Source organism: Sus scrofa, chromosome 9, assembly GCF_054392235.1.
Source record: "Sus scrofa isolate SSC_HxYL_T2T_F1_AM1 chromosome 9, Sscrofa_HxYL_maternal_Yorkshire_Landrace_v2.0, whole genome shotgun sequence".
Taxonomy (NCBI): Eukaryota; Metazoa; Chordata; class Mammalia; order Artiodactyla; family Suidae; genus Sus; species Sus scrofa.
The window spans coordinates 103366927-103386538 of record NC_139391.1 but is presented as its reverse complement, the minus strand read 5'-3'; the positions used below and the strand labels follow the sequence as shown (position 1 = coordinate 103386538).

The 19612-nt window shown below is 31.8% G+C and overlaps 1 protein-coding gene and 1 long non-coding RNA gene across 13 annotated transcripts in view; one reads left to right on the top strand and one right to left on the bottom strand.

Annotated features, from left to right (window-relative positions):
- The window catches only part of LOC110255496 (uncharacterized), a 714189-nt gene that overhangs the window by 591542 nt on the left and 103035 nt on the right, over positions 1-19612 (top strand). The window lies entirely within an intron of this gene.
- HGF (hepatocyte growth factor) overlaps positions 1-19612 on the bottom strand; it is a 75653-nt gene that overhangs the window by 15001 nt on the left and 41040 nt on the right. For all 12 annotated transcript variants that reach the window (XM_003130222.6, XM_084977310.1, XM_084977314.1 and 9 more), the window contains 4 exons: positions 17191-17365; positions 13671-13798; positions 6552-6654; positions 3089-3222 (listed from right to left, as the gene is read on the bottom strand). In XM_003130222.6, the coding sequence (XP_003130270.1) occupies positions 3089-3222; positions 6552-6654; positions 13671-13798; positions 17191-17365 (540 nt within the window). The remainder of the gene's footprint in view (positions 1-3088; positions 3223-6551; positions 6655-13670; positions 13799-17190; positions 17366-19612) is intronic.

The window sequence follows — 19612 nt, the reverse complement described above, 5'->3', positions numbered from 1 at the left end:
TTAATTTTCAAGAAGGAAAACATGTCAATGATAGAAATTTTTCCTATGGAAGAGTGTTTGTATGTGTGTGTATATTTAATGGCCTCAAAACCAAACATGCACTCTTACTGAAAGCATAAAGAAAGCTTTCTTTTAATAGAGTCTTAAAGTTTCAACAAAAGTTCGAAACTTTATGGACAGCATATTATGTCTCCAGGGCAAAATCTGTGTTTCCTTTCTCATTATATATATTAATATTAATATATATGTACTTAAATGACTGTATTTGCAATATTATGTAAATGTCTCCTCTCTGCACTGAAAACTATTTGAACATAGGAAACATTGTTTATATCTTCTTTACATATCATGATATATACGGCTTTGCACACAATAGGAGCTCAATTTAAAACTGTTAGTAAATGAACAATTAAATACGAACTGAGATGGAAGTAATTTACCCAAGGTACTTAAAGTGATAAAACTAAAATTCTTACCCAGGAAGTTAGACTTTAAACTCTAAAACATACTCTCAGTGGTTAATACTTAAGGATTTTCTCTAATATAACTTAGTGGGTATGTATTAGACAAACATAGGCATTTCTAAAGTTTTATTTTTGCATTTTGATAATCATATGAATATATTACATATTATTTTGTAAGCATTTTTTGAAGAGGGAAATATAAACGTTTACATGTTTTGTAATACAGATGTATAGTGTGAAAATGATTTATACAGCTCTCTACAGTTAAATAAATAAGAACCCAAATCTTCTAAAGATAAATTTTATTAGCCCTGAGAAAATATATAGAAATCATGGCTATAAATATTAATTAGAGAAATGACAGTGTAAAAATATTTATTGAAATTAATTAATGTTCAGAATACATTGAAATAAAAATGAGTTATCTGAAGTAGCATTTCATTAAATACTCTGAAGTCTTTCAATGGCACATTACTAACTTTTAGTTTAAAAATTTTAGTTGACAGTATGTGTTAAAAACTTTTAAATTATTAGAGTCTTGTTTCAGTTAGGTTTATAAACCAAATCTCAGTTCCCTGAGATTCTCTAGGAACATTTTACTCTTAACTACATCTAGTGCTAAAATTCAGCTAGTGTGATTTTTAAAAATCTGGAATTCTGTAGGGAAAGCAATAGTCCCTGTTATCGATATTTTTACTTCTTACAAAGTCACTGTACAATCTCTTAGCCTCCATTATCCTTAATCGTAGAAAATTCACCAAAAGTTACCATGCAATAAAACTACTATTTAGACAAAATAATCCTTTCACCATTAAAAAAAAAGCTTTTTGTGTGTGCATCAGAGAAGTTCGGAAAGCTGGTTTGTTTGTTTGTTTATTTTAGTATTAAAACTTAAAAGATATCTTCTATAAAAGAACATTTTCAGGACCTATGGAACCCTAATTTGGGATAAGTAGAGGAACATTAATAAAACACTGATTAATTTTAAAGGCTATGATTTAAGCTGATGAAATTAAATATGAAATACTGTTTCTTTGAAAATATATTTTTTTACTGTTATAGAACATTTCTTTATTAAAATAGGTTGGGAAATTCCAAATTTTAATTATAGATATGCTTTATTAATATGTTTTAAAAGTTTGCTTTTTTGCCAAAATTTCATGAAACATGACTAGTGTTTCTATTTAAGGTGAAAAATTATCTCTTTAACATAGATTATGGAAAATATAGACTTGTGCTTGTTTTATGTTTTAGAGCAAACATCATTTCTTCAATCTAATCTCTTTTTAAAGAGATTTTTTGCTGCTATTTTCAATTACCTGCTATTGTCTTGTCTCAAAAGTAAAAACATTCTTAAAACAGGATTCTTATTGAACATACAAAACTATGTCCTCTTTAAACAAGAAGGCAGTTTAATTTTGTGTTTAAACATGTTTTATATAAACAGATACGAGATAACATAGTATAGTAAAATGGTCTCTTGCTACTAACAGAGCTTTATAAATCTCTTTTCCTCAATAACATATGGAGGATATATTTCCATCTCAATATATATTACTTGACATTAACAGTTCTCAGTGGGGGTGGCTTTGCCCTCCTCCTCGCTTGGCAATGTCTGGAGATAATTTTGATTGTCATGATCAGAGGAAGAGGTTGGTACTATTGACATCTAGTGGGTAGAAGCCAGGAACACTACCAAACTTCTCTTAATTCACAGGACAGCCTCCCATAACAAAGATCTAATCCAGTACAAAATGTCTTCAGTGCAGAGGTTGAAAATCTTGATACGTTTTTCCCAAACTGACTTCCATACAGATTTTCCAGTACACAAAGCAGCACAGTATTGAGAGGCCTGATTATCCAGGTTCTCACTAATATTGTACATTACCAATCATTTTCTTATTTGCCAATCTAATAGGTGGAAATGATTTCTTATACCTTATATTTTTGTTATAATCCTTATATTTTCTCATGTTTTTAATGTTTATTCATTAATTATGTTTATTCCTGAAGATTCATTTTCTTCATTTTTCTCCTGAGTCATCTCATCTTTTTTTAGCTGCTATATAGAAGCTCTTTTGTATGAAATATATAATGTATTATATATTTTACATCTATCTTTTACTCTCTGTGCTAATAACTTTTTAACAAAATCATCTTGGACTCAGAGAAATGGATGGAGTGTTTTAGGCTCCTTAGTCTTGGCTTAAAAAACTGAGAATAAAATGGAAGCACCACTATCTCTGCTCTGTTTGTGGGTCTGTTAGTGGACTGGGGACTTGACTAAGAGCTCTGCTACATTCAGAGGCTAAGCAGTAAAAACTGGCAGTGGGGATAAGGAGGTCTTTCTAGCTCAGTAAGAACCATAGCAATTTATTGCTTCTGGATTCCAAATAGTTAACTTCTGAGAGAGGAAAATCTCTTTTAAAAGGTCAGCAAAATATCTCCTGGTCTAGAGGAGATAAATATGTGTATGTGTGTTGCTGTCTGCATTGCATTCTTATTTAGGGATCAACTCTAGCCCTCCTGTATTATTTTCACCTCTGATTAAGATAACATTTTAGAGGAGAGGCAGTATATTTAAAATAATTCACCTGGAAAAAAAGATCTCAAAATGTACTTACAACGAGAAATAGGGCAATAATCCCAAGGAATAAGAGGATTCCCTGTGTAACACCAAGGACCATGGGCATCATCATCGGGATTCCGGCAGTAATTCTTATTCAGCTTACTAGCATCTGGTTCCCAGAAGATATGCCTGCATAAACAACAAACAGGACATCACAAGATGCTCATCTTGTCCAAGAGAAACAAAATGTCACCAAGAAGGTATAATACTAACACATAACTTTCATTATAGATGCAACATAAGCTACCTGCTGTGAATTTCGGTTATTTTGTTTGAGACTTATTTTGTTGTTGTTCTTGCAGTTTGGAAACACATTCTTTAATTCAGGAACAAGGCTGAATAATCAGCATAGATAAAATGATAAAAGATTTTATGACATTGTTTTTATTTGATAATTATACTGGCAAGGTAACAATATCCCTGTACATAGAAATGGAGAAACATTACCAAAAAAGAAGTGACAAAGAGCTAAATTTCAAAATGCATGGAAAATACAAGCTATAGCAAAAATTTTTTTTTTTATGTTTCAGAAACCTGTAAAGGAGCATCACTAGCAACATTACTTTGATAAAGTACAAGAAGACACACCAAAAATTTAATAATAATGTGCTAATAAAATTATTAAGTTCACCAGACATATATTACATAATATTATTTTGTGAGATAACTAACACTTTAGCCTTTCTCATTTTACATTTTAACTAAATTTATCACAAAAGAAATGTAAAAATACCATATATTATTTTATAAGACCAGGCCCACTCATATAACATCAGCATTTATATTTACCTCAGTAAAGTTAATGAAGTCAAATTCTATGTGGCCATCCTGACCGTGTCATGAAAAGTATACATTCTAACTAGATTTGTTTTGGAGTATTAATTACCACCACTCTTGAATGTAATTAATGTGTCATTTTTAAAACCTGGGAAGAGCTTTAACATAGAAACTTGGACATCTTTCCAAATTCAAGTTCATTTTTTGGATCAGTACAATAGCAAACACATATAATACTTTGTGCCAGATTCTATTGTATGTAACTTACATATATGACCTTAGACCAAAACCTGATGAGATAGGCTCTAAGATTATGTAAGTTTGTGTTTGAGGAAATTGAAATCCACAGAGGACAATTAATTTGCTTGGGGCCACATAGCTTTTAAGCTGTAGAACTGGTGTTTTAACACATGGCTCTTTCCAGAGTCAGTGTTCAGAATCACCACACTGTACTACCTCCTTACTTAGTCGTAATTTATTCTTAAACCAAAATGGTACCATGCAACTTAATCATTCATCAATATCCTACAAATTGTTTCCAAATGACTTTGAACTGTGTCCAAAGGCAAACCTAAACTCAATGAATTAAGAGTTATAATCATTGCAGCCCTTGAATAAATATGTCGCATATTTCCAGCATTATGCCAGTGAATATTTAACTAGCATTCTGAAGCATGTATGGGGGTGGGGGAGTCCTTATTTGTTGGCCTTGCTGACTTCTGTGGTATAACTACTTCCAACATAAAACTGTCAACCTTCTAATGTGGAATCACAGAAGGCAGAGATGGTACAGTTGTCTCTCATGAATTTGTGAAGACCTAGATCCATCCTGCTATATTTCTAAAAGTGCTTTTAAAAACATCAGTGTTGAAATCAACATTTAATTTTAATCAGGACTTTTCTTGCTTAAAATTCTTTAGTGAATTCCCTTTAATGCTCAGGATAGAATCCAAACTTCTTAATCATAGCTTACAGGACCCTCTATGGTATTACCACTAGAGAATGTCTTCTCTGTGGACAATAGCTAGTTATACTCTGTTTCAATCTTATCCAAATTATTATTATTTTTTGTCTTTTGTCTTTTTAGGGCTGTACCCACAGCATATGGAGGTGCCCAGGCTAGGGGTTAATCGGAGCTGTTGCTGCCGGCCTACACCAGAGCCACAGCAAGCCCAGAACCAAGTCACATTTGCGACCTACACCACAGCTCATGGCAATGACAGATCCTTAACCCACTGAGTGAGGCCAGGGATCAAACCCACAACCTCATGGTTCCTAGTCAGATTCATTTCCACTGAGCCATGACGGGAACTCCCAAATGTTTTTGCCATGGATTTTTTAATATGGTATTGGCATTTGCTGTTTTCTGGCATTCCATACTAGAGAGTGAGATCTATGATAGAAGAATTCTGCTTAACTTGGAAGACATAGAGCTATAGCATTCAACACAGTGGCTACAAGCCACATGTGGCTGCAGAGAAATTGATATGTGGCTGGTCCAAATTGAAAGGTACTATAGTTATCAGTATATTCCAATTTTTGAAGCTTTAATATAAAAAATGATAATTATATAATGACTACATATTGAAATGAAAAAGCTTTAGAAACACTGGATTAATAAAAACATTAACAATAATTTATTTTTATTTCTTTAAGTATGGCTACTTGAAACAACTGTGGCTTACGTATGTGAATTATATATTTATGTTAAGAGAGTGCTGTTTTAGAACAATTATTTTTGTGAAGTAAATTAATTGAAAAACAACATTCACTTGTGAGTAAATTTTTAAAGAGGATAAGGACTTTGAAGCTAAAGTGCAAGTAGGGACACAATGACTCAACCTTTCTGGATCCTTAAATTCTTATTCACACATATAGAAATATCTTCCATATAGGATTATGATGGTCAAAGAAGATACCAACCCATATAAAGCAACCGTGTTGTAGGTACTTGATTAAATGATATAACTTTTTTTCTTTTCATCTAGTGCATATTTTCTGAGATTTATTAAAAATCTGCTCTATGTCATAACTACATCTCATATTTTGTAATTTCAAACACACTAGAACTATAGCTGAGGTAAAGTGGAAGATAACTACTTTTTAAATAAATGTCCAATATTGAAATCTCTAATTCTCTGGGGTTTTTTTTCAATTATATATCCATCCCTTTAATTATGGAAAAATTTTGTGTGTCAGTATAAAACTCTACTATCTCAATCAGATTTTAGTTGTTCAGTGTATTTTTAAGGTATATATTTATATGAAGATAGCTGCTTATTAATTTTATGAATATTAATAATTAAGAGAATATATAGTGTTCTTTGAAATACCAGATTTAACATTTGATTATACACTGTCTTATCAAGTTATGTAACTAATTCTCAGTATGACCACATCCTCCTCCAAAATTTATGTCTCCTTTTTGTTAATGTTCCCAAGACACCTATTACAGAGTAGAACACATAGTAAGTGCTCAGTAAGTCTGTGCTGGTTTAAATTTTTTATTTAAATGTTTGCTACATAGAATCTTAAACTGAGTTGCACAGAACAATCAATCTAATGTTTTTATTAGCTTACTGTGATATATAAAGGAATAGAAAGAAATAGCAATGGACCTCAGTACACCTATCTGATGCTATCACTACATGCTATATATTAAAAAAAGGAAATTTACACACCGGTGTAAATCTTCCATGTTCTTGTCCCACATCGAGCATGTTAGTCCAGATCGTGTTTTGGATAGATTGCCCATGTAATTTTTGCCATTCCCACGATAACAATCTAAACATAGAATACATGAAAAGAAGACTAATGAATACTAGGTAGTATAGAACAGAAACATTATTTACAAGCATATGAATTCATGAAAATAAACATAAAAATTAAAACAAAGCACTGAAATCTGTACAAAGAGGCATAACTATCTTAAATAAAGTATGTTTATTTTTAGCCAAAATGTTTATTAAAAGGAAAGTAAATGCATCAAATTATAAATTCAAAAAATTCAAAAAAATAAACGAGTGGCTCTTAGGGACACTAAAGAAATGAGAATTTTGTGAGTGATAAATGTATATATGTATTTTTCCCAATATTTTCTACTGAAAAATTTTATATCACAGGAAAGTCACAAGAATGATATAATGAGCATCCATATGTCCATCACAATTTTTGTGTTTTGATTTTTGTCTTTTATAGTATGAACATTCTGAGTTGTCCAAGCCAGCTCTTTTCCAAATGCTCTTTAATTTCATTTTATCTCTTTATTTTCTCATGAACAAAATCATGTTAACTGCAGAAGTATTGTATAGGTGATATTTTGTCCTTTTTACAGTATCATTTCATGTGACTCATGATGTTACTTTGTTCCATTATTAGTGATGAGTTTGATAATGTGGTTAAGTGGTATAGAGGAAAAACTTATCTTCATAATAACAAAAAGTAAAAAAAAAATCATTGAGGACTTTGAGACTGACAGCATTCTATTCTGAAACAAATTTTCACAAGATAGCTTAGGCATACTTTGATTAATTTTTCGTTAATCAGTTATTACTATGCTGGCTCTTTAAAAAATTAAAAAGCTTTCTTTATTTCTTTCTTTATTGTTTTTTTTTTAATTTATTTTTTATTGTTATTTCCCCAACACACTTTTTTTTCCCACTGTACATGGAGACCCAGTTTCACATACATGTATACATAATTTTTTCTCCCATTGTCATGCTCTGTTGTAAGTATCTAGACATAGTTCTCAGTGCTACACAGCAGGATCTCATTGTTAATCCATTCCTAAAGCAATAGTTTGCATCCATTAACCTCAAACTCTCAATCCCTCCCACCCCCCATCTCCCCCGGGGCAACCACAAATCTATTCTCCAAGCCCATGACTTTCTTTTCTGTGGAAGGGTTTTTCCATCTCTCTTACTCCTTCTATTAAGTATTACTATCGCTAGTAGTGGTAGTGGTGGTGGTGGTAGTAATAGCATAGTAGTACTAGTAGTAGAAGTATTAATGTAAATAGGAAAAATGGATTCTCTTTATTCAACCTGATATATGATCTATTTCTGTTTTGGTGCTCAACTTGTTCCAAATTTAGCCAGTAGAAGCCATGTTAAAAATGGTTCTTTTGTCTTTTATCATGTCCTATATGGTTTTATTTTTTATTTTTTTCTTTGCTTTTTTTTAGGGCCATATTCATGGCATATGGAAATTCCCAGGCTAGGGGTGGAATCAGAGCTACAGCTGCCTGTCTATACCACAGCCACAGCAACGCAGGATCCAAGCTGTGTCTTCGACCTACACCACAGCTCATGGCAACACCAGATTCTTAATCCACTGAGCTAGGCCGGGAATCAAACCCACATCCTTGTGAATACTAGTTGGGTTCATTACCACTGAGCCACAATGGGAACCACATTTTTTCAGTTTTTTTCAACTGAGCAATTTGTGTTCTATTATCCATTGATAGAAATTTCCATATTCTTAATTTTGAAAATATGTTGTTCCTCCAAATTTGTGAGCTGTAGTTCTATATTTGAAAAGAAACTTTATTCCATATTTTAAAATAGTATTGTATTTTTAACAGTAACTAACATTTTATTTTTATATGAATTAAAAAATATAGTTTTGGTTACAAAATGTTATCTATAAAGGTATATCAACATTAAGATTATTCTGTTTTAAACTTGGCAAACCATAGTATATTATCACTAGTTTTAAATATGCTATGTGATTAGAATAATTAATAGGTACACATCCTAATAAAATTTTTAAAGGATTGATTTATTAATTTATCCAGGAGTTAGTTAATTTAATCAAAAAGAAATATAATAAGTATACTCAGTAGTTATGTTTTGGTATCCATAAGTTCGAACTTAAATATAAAATCTCAGGAGCTCCGACCATGGCTCAGTGGAAACAAATCTGACTAGTACCCATGAGGAGGCAGCTTTAATCCATGGCCTCGCTCAGTGGGTTAAGGATCTGGTCTTGCCATGAGCTGTGGTGTAGGTTACAGATTCAGCTTGGATCCTGCATTTCTGTGGCTGAGGTGTAGGCCAGCAGCTATAGGCTACAGCTGTGATTCAACCTCTAGCCTGGGAACCTCCATATACTGCAGATTTGGCCCTAAAAAGCCAAAAAAAAAAAAAAAAAATCCTCCAAAACTCCTCAAATAAGATAGAATTTAATACAGAAAATATAGTAATCATTATCATACACAATAAAATTATTTTCAGAAAGTCTAAATTTGTAAAATCAGTTCCTTTTTTTTTTTTTTTTTTGGTCTTTTTTTTAGGGCCGCACCTGCAGCAAATGGAAGTCCAGGCTAGGGATCAAATCAGAGCTGTAGCCACTGGCCTACGCCACAGCCACAGCAACGCCAGATCCAAGCCATGTCTGCAAACTACACCACAGTTCATGACAACACCAGACCCTTAACCCACTGAGGCCAGAGATCAAACCTGTGTCCTCATGTCTACTAGTCAGATTCCTTTCAGCTGAGCCACAGTGGGAACTCCTGTAAAATCAATTCTTATGCACATACAGAATACTAAGGTTAGAATATTTTCCTCTGACAATGTTATTTTTTTCTATACCTTTCACCGCTAGGTAGTAAATTCTTTAGAAAAGTTCTTACCGAAGAAATAATTGTGTAATGCAATATATTGGTACTATTCTTTTATACATTTTTGTTTTTACATCGTTGTTTTCTGTATTAGAGAAAGAGATCCTATTTATCACTACTTATTTTTTGTTTAAATATGAGCTAAAAACTAGGTATTTTTTTCTATCAGCAATCTTTTTGTTTTAGAAAAGTTTTTAATTTGCAGAAGAGGTATAAGTTGGTAGAGAGAGTTGTAATATACCACACAGTTTCCCCTGCTTTTAATATCATATATTAGTATGATAGATTTGTCACAACTATTAACCATAATGATGCATTTTTATTAACTGCAGGCCATATTTTGTTTAAATATTCTTAGTTTTTACCCAGTATATTTTCTCTATTCTAGGATCCTACTTGATACCACTTTTCATTTAATTGTCATGTTTTCTAAGCTCTTCTAGTTGTAACAGTTTCTCAAACATTCTTTTTTGATGATTTCGACAGTTTCGAGGACAATTGGTAGAGTATTTTGTAAAATATCCATCAATTGGGTATGTCTGATGTTTTCCTCATGATTACATCTGGGTTGTGGGTTTTTGAGAGGAAGACACGAGTTTCTGAGCACTTATTAACTTCCAACTTCCTGGCAAAATATATTCAAGCCTCGCTAAGTATTTTTCTTGTTAGTCTTGGAACCTTCAACTTCACCAAGGAGCCATTGTCTAGTCCCTTTCATTCGGTGGAGTTAGGCATTGTGAGTGTGTGTGTGTGTGTCTATGTGTGTGTGTGTGTGTGTGTGTGTGTTCATGAATAACTGATCCCTCAAACTCCAGTCTAGCACTAGCATTCTTCCTCTTCTTCATTTCTTTTGTATATTTCCTTTCTCCCATAGTGAGAGTCTTGATTCCTGGTAACAGTAGTATGTTTGCTCATTTTCTCAAATCTACAATGCACACAAAATAATTTCAAAGCTGAGATATCCTAATATTAACAGCAAACTTACACTTGAAAGTTCAAAAGGTATTTGCAGTTATCTAGCTTTAAAGGTATTCCAGGGAGGCTATATACAGTCAGAAAACTGTTTTAAAATTATCTGTAATTTTTTTCCTTCTTCATAGTAATGGTATCTATTTGATATACAGATATGCACATTTCTGTGTTTTTTTCCTGTCTTTTTTGAGGTTATATTTTGAACATTTAAAACACAAATAATGGTTAGGAGTCAAAAGTATATGAAAATGTGTACTCAGAGTATTCTCATTTTCTCTTTTGTTACTGTGTCATTATATTTCTATACACTACCTGCCATTACAAATAACAAATTTCATTAGTTTCTTATTTATGGCTCTTTTTTTATCTTTTGGCAAAATTATATCTATATATGTACAAATATATATAAATATATAATTTGTATATATATTGCACACATGTATTATTACAACCCATTCTTTATTACTAGTAGTAAATCCTTTTATTTATAATTAATAGAATACCAAATATATATTTTAGTGTTTTGCTTTTTCTTTAATAATATACCTGAAAATCACTTCATGTTATTTCATGGAAGTTTTTATCATTCCTTCTGCAAATCCATAGTATTCCATTGTGTGACTTTGCCAGAGTAGGTGTGGATTGTTTTGCTATTGTAGAAAATGCTACAATAAAAAACTTGTGCACATGTTTTGTTGGAGCTGCATATTTAGATAGTATATTGTTCGGCCAAAAGGTCAGTGCATATGAAATTTAATTATTGTAATATTCTGTTCCATAAGGATTTTACCATTTTGGACACCCAAGGGCAAGGTGTGAGATTTAATTTCCCCATACAGCTTTACCAAAAGACAGTGCTGTCAAACTTTTGAGTTTTTGTGAATTTATATATGAGAAATAGTCTCATATTATGAGAAATCTCAATACTTATATATTTTATGTTTGTCATATTATATATGAATTTAAGCATAATTTTTATATGTTTAAGGTAATTTTTATTTATTTTTAAAGAAATCTTTCTGTTTATATCTTTTTTCCATTATTTAATTTTTTGGTCCTGTATTTTTCAGCTTCATGGTTTTTATATATTAAAAAGTTTTCTCTTTATCTGTGATAGGCATTTTAAAATTTACTTTCAAATTTATCAAGTCTTTTGAATTTAAATATTACAGGTTTGTTTAAGTTTTTTACCATGGCAAGTTTTTGATGTGATATATCTTTTTTTTTCCTTTACTGCCATTAGATTTGGAGTGTTAATTAGAAAGCATTCCACCACATCTAAGTTATAAAGGCATTCTTCCAATTTTACTTCTAGCATCTTTATAGTTTCCCTTTTTACATTCATATCATGTATCCATTTGGAATTTATTTTTGGGTATGGTGCAAGGCATGGATTTAATTTTATTATTTTTAGAAATGGTTACTTTATGGATCATCATTCTGTTTTAAAAGTTTATTTTTTACCCAGTGAAAAAACACATTTTAAGTGTAATAAATCTCAGTAAGGAATCTATTTTTGTATTCTGTGTTTTGTTCTAATTGTCAATTTACTCATGTGTTGGAACTATATTTTTTAATTATAAACTATTTATAAGATATTTTAATATCTAATAGGATTTTTTATCTCTAATCACTCCTGTTTTTCAAGGTTTTTCCTTAGTAGAGTTATATGTTTACGCTTCTAGGAAAAACTTAGAATAAATTTGTTTGGTATCAGAAAAATATGTTCATCTATTTATTAATATCACAATAAGTTTACAAATTAGCTTAGGTGGAATTAGGTAGTTTATCTATCAGCCAGAAATTATCAGTAATTGTTTAAATGGATAAGGCAGGAACAAAGAAGATCCAGCTGGTACTAAACTTTCCTTAATCATTGGTTTTAACTTTATTTCCAACTGACCTTTAAAATCTCCCAAGAAGAGTGAAATTGACTGAAAAGGGATTCATCCCTTCTTCCCTCTCAACTGTATTCAGAGTAGTTCACAAAAAACGGCACTGAGGAGAAAGTCGGGGGATGGAAGTAATATGTATAGGGCAATAAATCTATGAAATGGAGCTTAAATTTGGCTTGGACTTTTTAGAATGATTTAGGACTGACCATGGCCATGACCATCATAATCATATTTATGTGAGAGAATATAATTATTTAAAAATCATAACTTCCAATTCATTATATACCAATAAATGCCCAGAGCCCAACATTATTATTAATTTTTGACAAACGATGTTTAAAGCCTACTTCAATGTGACTTTTCTCAACCAGTGCTCCCTGTAACAATTATTTTTCACCTTGTCTATATTTTCCAGTACAATGGGGATTTATCCCAAATCCTATTGCTACATATCATCTACTGCTAACACCTTAGTCCACATCACTCTCATCTCTTGCCTGAATTACTGAAATAATAATTTGATTCCCCTCTTTTGGCCCTTGTCAGAAGTTCTGGCTATTTTTCATAATGTAGTCAGAGTCATACAGTTAAAATTTAAGTCAGATCATTGAATTTCCCTTCTCAGAACTACACAACAGAGTTTCTTCTCTTTCAGAATGGAAATGTAAATCCTTCCAATGTCTGTGCAGTTTTAGCCCAATTGCTCTCTAAACTCATCTCTTGTTATTTTGTACCAGCTGTAATGGTGTGCTATTTCTTTAACTTTTAAAGCACTCTCCCATCTCTTGCCATTTTCATTTGCAGTTTCCTCTACCTAGAATGCTCTTTACAAATATGTGCACATGGCACATGCTTCTCCCTCACTTCTTTCAAGTCCTCCTTAAATATTATCTTAATACATAAGATCTTCTCAAACTATTAAAATATAAAATAGCCACATTCTCCTCCCTGTAATTCTGGGATATTGATCTCTCTAGCATTTATACTAACTTACTATTCCTACCTCCATTTTAATTTTGCTTATTTTTTGTTTGCTGAACATTAGATCCATGCGGTCCGAGAATTTCGTTTTGTTTACTGGTATATTCCCAGTGCCTAAAACTGTCCCAGGCACTAGCATACACTCAAATAAATAAAGAACCATTGAACAGATTAATACGTAAAAGAAATCCAACTTCAGCCTTGATTTTGTTTGCTAACCAGCAAAAACATTGAATCAAGAAATAGTTCTGCTGCTGTAAAATGTGTACTCCCTTTAGGCATTTCCACAAAATTTAATCATGCCCACACTGCAAAATGTCAGCTATTACCTTGTCCACTTGACACGTCACATTTTGGAATTTGGGAGCAGTAGCCAACTCGGATGTTTGGATCAGTGGTGAAACACCATGGTGACTCAGCCCCATCTGGATTTCGGCAATAATTTTCTCTTAGGTCCCTATTGAGAATAAGCATGTTAATGTAAATCGCCAGAGTTCTTACACTGGTGAAGTCAGTGTTATTATATTTCTAGAATCCCAGAATGTATGCATTCTATAAATAGAGCCCTATGTCTTAGATTTAGGAAAGTTATAACAATTTAGAATTCAGTGTACACAACTGATACTACCCACATTACTGAAATAAATGCTGTCGGATGTCAGAAGTCTTTTTCTTCAAAGTCTTGGAGTTTCACACAAACACTAGTGCTTCACAGAAGAAAGTAATAATACTACTTCATTCTTCTTACTCATTCTCAAGATGTGGACTCTGAACTGTTAAATTTTTAGAAACTGCTCTGTTATTTATTATGTTTTCATGACCCATAAATAATGGGAAACAACATGTATCACTCTTTGTAGAAGAAAGTCTATTATAATTAGTAGCCATTAACTACTCTTGTTTAAAAATGAAGTTCCATTTATTCAATTATTTTCCACAAAAAAGTGATAGATATTTCTTCCTTAAATTCTGTATATCTTTGATTTAATTCACTGCATAGATTTATTTTAATTGCAAAGTAGTTCTTTCTTGATTTATAGAAGTTACCTGAAATCTTTATAAATATTTCTATAAAATTAAGCCTTAATTAAAATATAGAAAACCTAAATACAGAAAAAGTTGTCAATATAGTACATGTATAATATAATTAAATATTAAGAGTTCTAAATAAGGAAAAAGCCTAAACTAATATTATCTGTTAGTAAAGGATTTTACCTTAATACAAGGTTCACATAAAATAAAATGTGGCATTTATGATTTGCTCCCCTGGTAATGGTCTCTAATGTGAGGCATATACTTTCATTTCACAGATCCCAAGCTAATAATTTTTTTTTTTTTTTTTTTTGTCTTTTTGCCTTTTCTAGGGCCGCTCCTGCGGCAAATGGAGGTTCCCAGGCTAGGGGTCAAATCAGAGCTGTAGCCGCTGGCCTGCACCAGAGCCACAGTAACATGGGATCCGAGACGCGTCTGTGACCCACACCACAGCTCACGGTACCACTGGATCCTTAACCCACTGTGTAAGGCCAGGGATCGAACCCACAACATCATGGTTCCTAGTCGGATTCGTTAACCACTGCACCACGACGGGAACTCCAACCAAGTTAATTTAAGGAAATTAATATTCAGTCTATTGGATGGTACATTATTTATTTCACTTATGCCCAATTAAAAATACTACAATTTTAATAATACCCAAATTGGCCATTAGAAACCGAGAGTTTTTAAAGAAGCAGCTTGAGTTTTGTTATAAAATCATCAAGTAATAGTTTAGCCAAAATATGTCCTGACACAAACTGTTTTATTTAAGGTTATGAGAACAGTGAATGCCAATAGATAAGGTCATTGTATAGCAAATATTCATATATAAACCATATTTAAGCCTTTGCCCTTCTTATAAAAAGATAAAATTATTAACTAGAAAGATGAAGAAAATATTTTCTTTCCTTTAACCAATTTATACTTAGGTTTTAAAAAATTATGTCAGTACAATATATGTACATTTAATTTTACATACAGTTTACACAACTTTGTAATTTTAGACAAATGATTGTTTTGTTAATTTATTTTAAGTTGTTAATTTAAGGCAAGATAATTGAACAGAGATCTAAGGCTATCAAAAAAAGCTTAGTTTAGAATGACTTTTATAATCTGTATCTAGAAGCACCTCATTAATCTAGATTAAGAAGGAATGAGAGTCAAGGTTTGTACAAATTTTCTTTTCTAACTTCTTTGCCTTCACTTGACAAAGAATTGTTTACAATTATTGGAACAAGTTAATGATTATATGATTCATGTACATCACAGACAGTATTGTTCAGTTACAGACTTTTAAAGATCGTCATTTGCAAGGAGTCTCAGTATTGGGACTAACAGTGTTTAATACAACCAGAAACACTTGGCCAATATAATCTGTTCTCTGCTAGATCACAAACAGCAAATGCATCAGTCCTCTGAACAAAATATTGCATTTGATTTTGTCAGTTTTATAACACAGATCACTTTTTAGTTTTTTCATATTCATGTTTGGTTTTCTTGAACAAATCGCAAAATTAAGAAAGGGGTGGCTTAAACTCCAGTAGCATATAACAGCTAAATTTTTGATCATTCTCAATTGCAGAATGTGTGGATTCAATTTCTATATTTATTCTCTTTTTCTTACAGATAAGTTTAATTTGGGTATTGCATGTACCCAATCTCTTACTTGAGTATTACTGGTCTTTAGAAGTTAACAAAAGATGTGCACGGCTCTGACACTGTCTCCTTTGTCTCTCTTACTATTCTTTCCTCATTTTCTCTCCTCTCTTACTTAGATATTTATTTCTGAAGTGTGAAACACTTGGATCAAAAATAGAGAGAAAATGAGAGAAATAAACCAAGTGTGGCAACTCTAAATTTGTTATTATAAGATAATTTTAAAAGTATAATAGATGAATATTTACTATCTAAGCATATAACTCTGAATAGGCTAGTTTTTTAAATAAAATAAAACCCATAAAATATATCCCTTCTCAGTGGATGGACCAACTAGTGCTCATAGTTCTCCATCTTGAAATGCTAAGCTCTCTTATTAAAAGCCAATTACATAAAGCCAATATATGTTATTTATAGGTGCTATTTCAGCAAAGCCACTATGAATGACACGTGTGTTATAAATTTTAAAAGCAATCATTTTATGTTCCCCATAACAAGGTGGACAATTTAAAAACACATGGCATTGTGGCTGTCTGTCCAACAAAAGTCAAGTAGTGAAGAAAAGCAGTCATGGATAAGCACATAACAACTATATTATTGATATTCAAGGGCAGTTTCTTTGGCTTAGTTCATCTAAACAGTTGTTTTACCTTCCCCCTTTTGAAGAAAATCCAGAAATAATGATAAACATTCATTTAAAATTTTAAAAATTATTTTTTCAAGGCTAAAACCTCACCAGCTTATAATGTTAAGTGAAATTAAAGTGACTTAAAATCTATCCTAAAGTTAATATGAAAATTTAAGAAGGCACTAGTTTGAAACTTACCTGGTTATCATTACCATTAATCAGTTTATTTAATAGACCTGCAAAAACAAAGCTGTGATAAAAAACATAGGGATGTGTTTCCCAAAGCATGGTCGGTACATCAACCATCTGATTGAGAATCACCAAGAGAGTTTATTAAAATGTATTATTTGAAGTTCAAATTTCAAACCTGAGGAGTCAGACTCCCTGGGTGGATGAATCTGCCTTTTAATTTTTCCCTAGCCACACTAAAGTTTAAAGATCCCTAACACAGAAATTAGGAAAAAGCAAACACTCTGCCTCATTTCCCCCAGGGCTTGCTGAAATATATAATATTTGCCTAATTTACTCACTTGCACTTGAAATTTTCAGGAGTTATGTCATGCTGGTGAGGATACTGGGAATCCCAACGCTGACATGGAATTCCATTCCAAATGGTATTGATGGTTCCCCGGTAACCCTCTCCTTGACCTTGAATGCATTCAGTTGTTTCCATAGGGACATCTGTGTCATTCATAGTACTGTGAGCTATTGGTAAAACAATATAAATTTAAAGAAAGTCTTTCAATCTGTCATATACTTCTTAGGGTTCATTTGCATTGTTTTATGTCACAAGTTTTTATAATAATTGAATGGAGTAAAAAATTCAATTTATCATCATCACTAGCTCACTCAGCCTAAAGGAGGAGTTATCATGATGGACGCAACCATGTAATTTTTCTGCTTATAAACAGAATATTCTAGCTTGCCTTTATCTTTGGAAAAGTGTAATTTAATAATATTTAAATTTCTTGAATCTGTCTATTCATTTATTAATATTAGATATAAAATATCTCTCTTAAGAAGTTCCCATGTGGCACAGAGGATTAAGGATTTAGCATTGCTGCAGCTGTGGCATAGGACCTAACTATGGCATGGGTTTGATCCATAGCCCAGGAACTTCCAGGTGCTATGGGTACAGCTGAAAAATAAATACATAATTAAAAGTAAAATATCTATATTAATGTTTAAGTATTTCATATATATTTCTTTAAATCACTTTTCTTACATTAGAAATTGAAAAGCATCTATAAGTAAGATAGTGACCAAGTTGGGAAACTTTAGTACTGTGTTTTAAGGTTGGCCATAAGAAAAAGTAAGAAAAAGAAAATTAATATTGCTCTAGAGAGCAGAGTTATTTCTTTAAATATTAACTTCTCACTATTACTATCTCCGTTCCAATTTTCCTTTCATTCAAACACTGATTATTCTTGATTTTACTTCTATATGTTACTATAACTTTTACAAGCTGAATATATGATATTTCTGAAATGGCTATATAGTTATTACCAAAATTAGTTTGCTTAAATACATAAAAGTTAGTGATGGTAGTAACCATCGTTTTCCTCTAAAATGGTAAACATATTCTAAGCTAATACATTACATTTTTCTTCTTAATCAACTTGTTGGCATTAAAAAAATAGTTCCGAGGTAGATTTATTTCTTGCTTTTTCCTAGTCCAGCTGCAGTGCTTCATGAATATCCTGAAAATCTCAGTAAGATTTTAAAAAGTACAAAATTACTTTTTAACTTGAACTCTCTCTTTTACCTTTGTTCTACTGACTTGCACAAAATATAACTAAAAACATTCTGGAGAAACTAAAATTATATACCTTCTAAAACATGCATGAACATGTTTGTATTTCCATGTAAACTCCCCAGTTACCTTTATAACCTAAATGATTATTCAAGATGCCTCAGGATAAAACTCAAGTTGATACCCTCTAGGATAATTTGCGAATTGAATAAATGCCTTTGATTCATCCATTCTGGAATTCGATGTATCATTTCTCCAAAGGAGAGGTCAGAATCAGACATGCCTTCAGAGGCTAGGGATGTCTATAAAAGACAAATACCATATGATATCACTCATATGTGGTATCTAATATAACACACAAATGAACCTTTCCACAGAAAAGAAAATCATGGACCTAGAGAACAGACTTGTGGATTCTCAGGGGGAGGGGGAGGGAGTGGGAGGGATTGGGCTTGGGGTTAATGGATGCAAACTATTGCTTTTGGAATGAATAACAATGAGATCCTGCTGTGTAGCACTGAGAACTATGTCTAGATACTTACAACAGAGCACGACAATGGGAGAAAAAATTATGTATACATGTATGTGTAACTGGGTCCCCATGCTATACAGTAAAATAAAAAAGTGTGTTGAGAGAAATAACAATAAAAAATAAATTAAAAAACAAAATAAAAGAGAGAAAAAAATGTGTTCCATATTTAGCAGTGTAAATTCTTTTAAAGTAGCTCTTCTAGTTTGTTTTAAATTTCTTTCTTTCCTACAAATAATTACTACCTTATGTGGCTGAGAGCTTTATTTCATTGAATTCCATACAGACTAAGTAGAGCCTAAGTTTGGAGTTATTTGTAAAGTTTAATGAAAAAAAAGGAGGATTAATTAATGACCATCCCAACCTTTAGAATATGGTGTATGTGTGGATTTCCAAAAATTGCTCTTTTAATAACTTTTTCAGCTTTTTATTTTTATTCTTTTTATTTCTCGAGTATCTACTTTAGGGAATAGAAATGCAGCAGAAAAATATCCTAAATTAAATTCAAATAGACATGAGACAATGGCCAGAGACTGACCCAAAAATGGTCATTGATAGTTGATGACTTAGAAAATTAGTATATATTGATATTGATAATATACATTGATTCAGGGAGAACAAAAATTTTGAACTCAGAGAAATTACTTGTATAGAAAAAGTTGATGCTGTT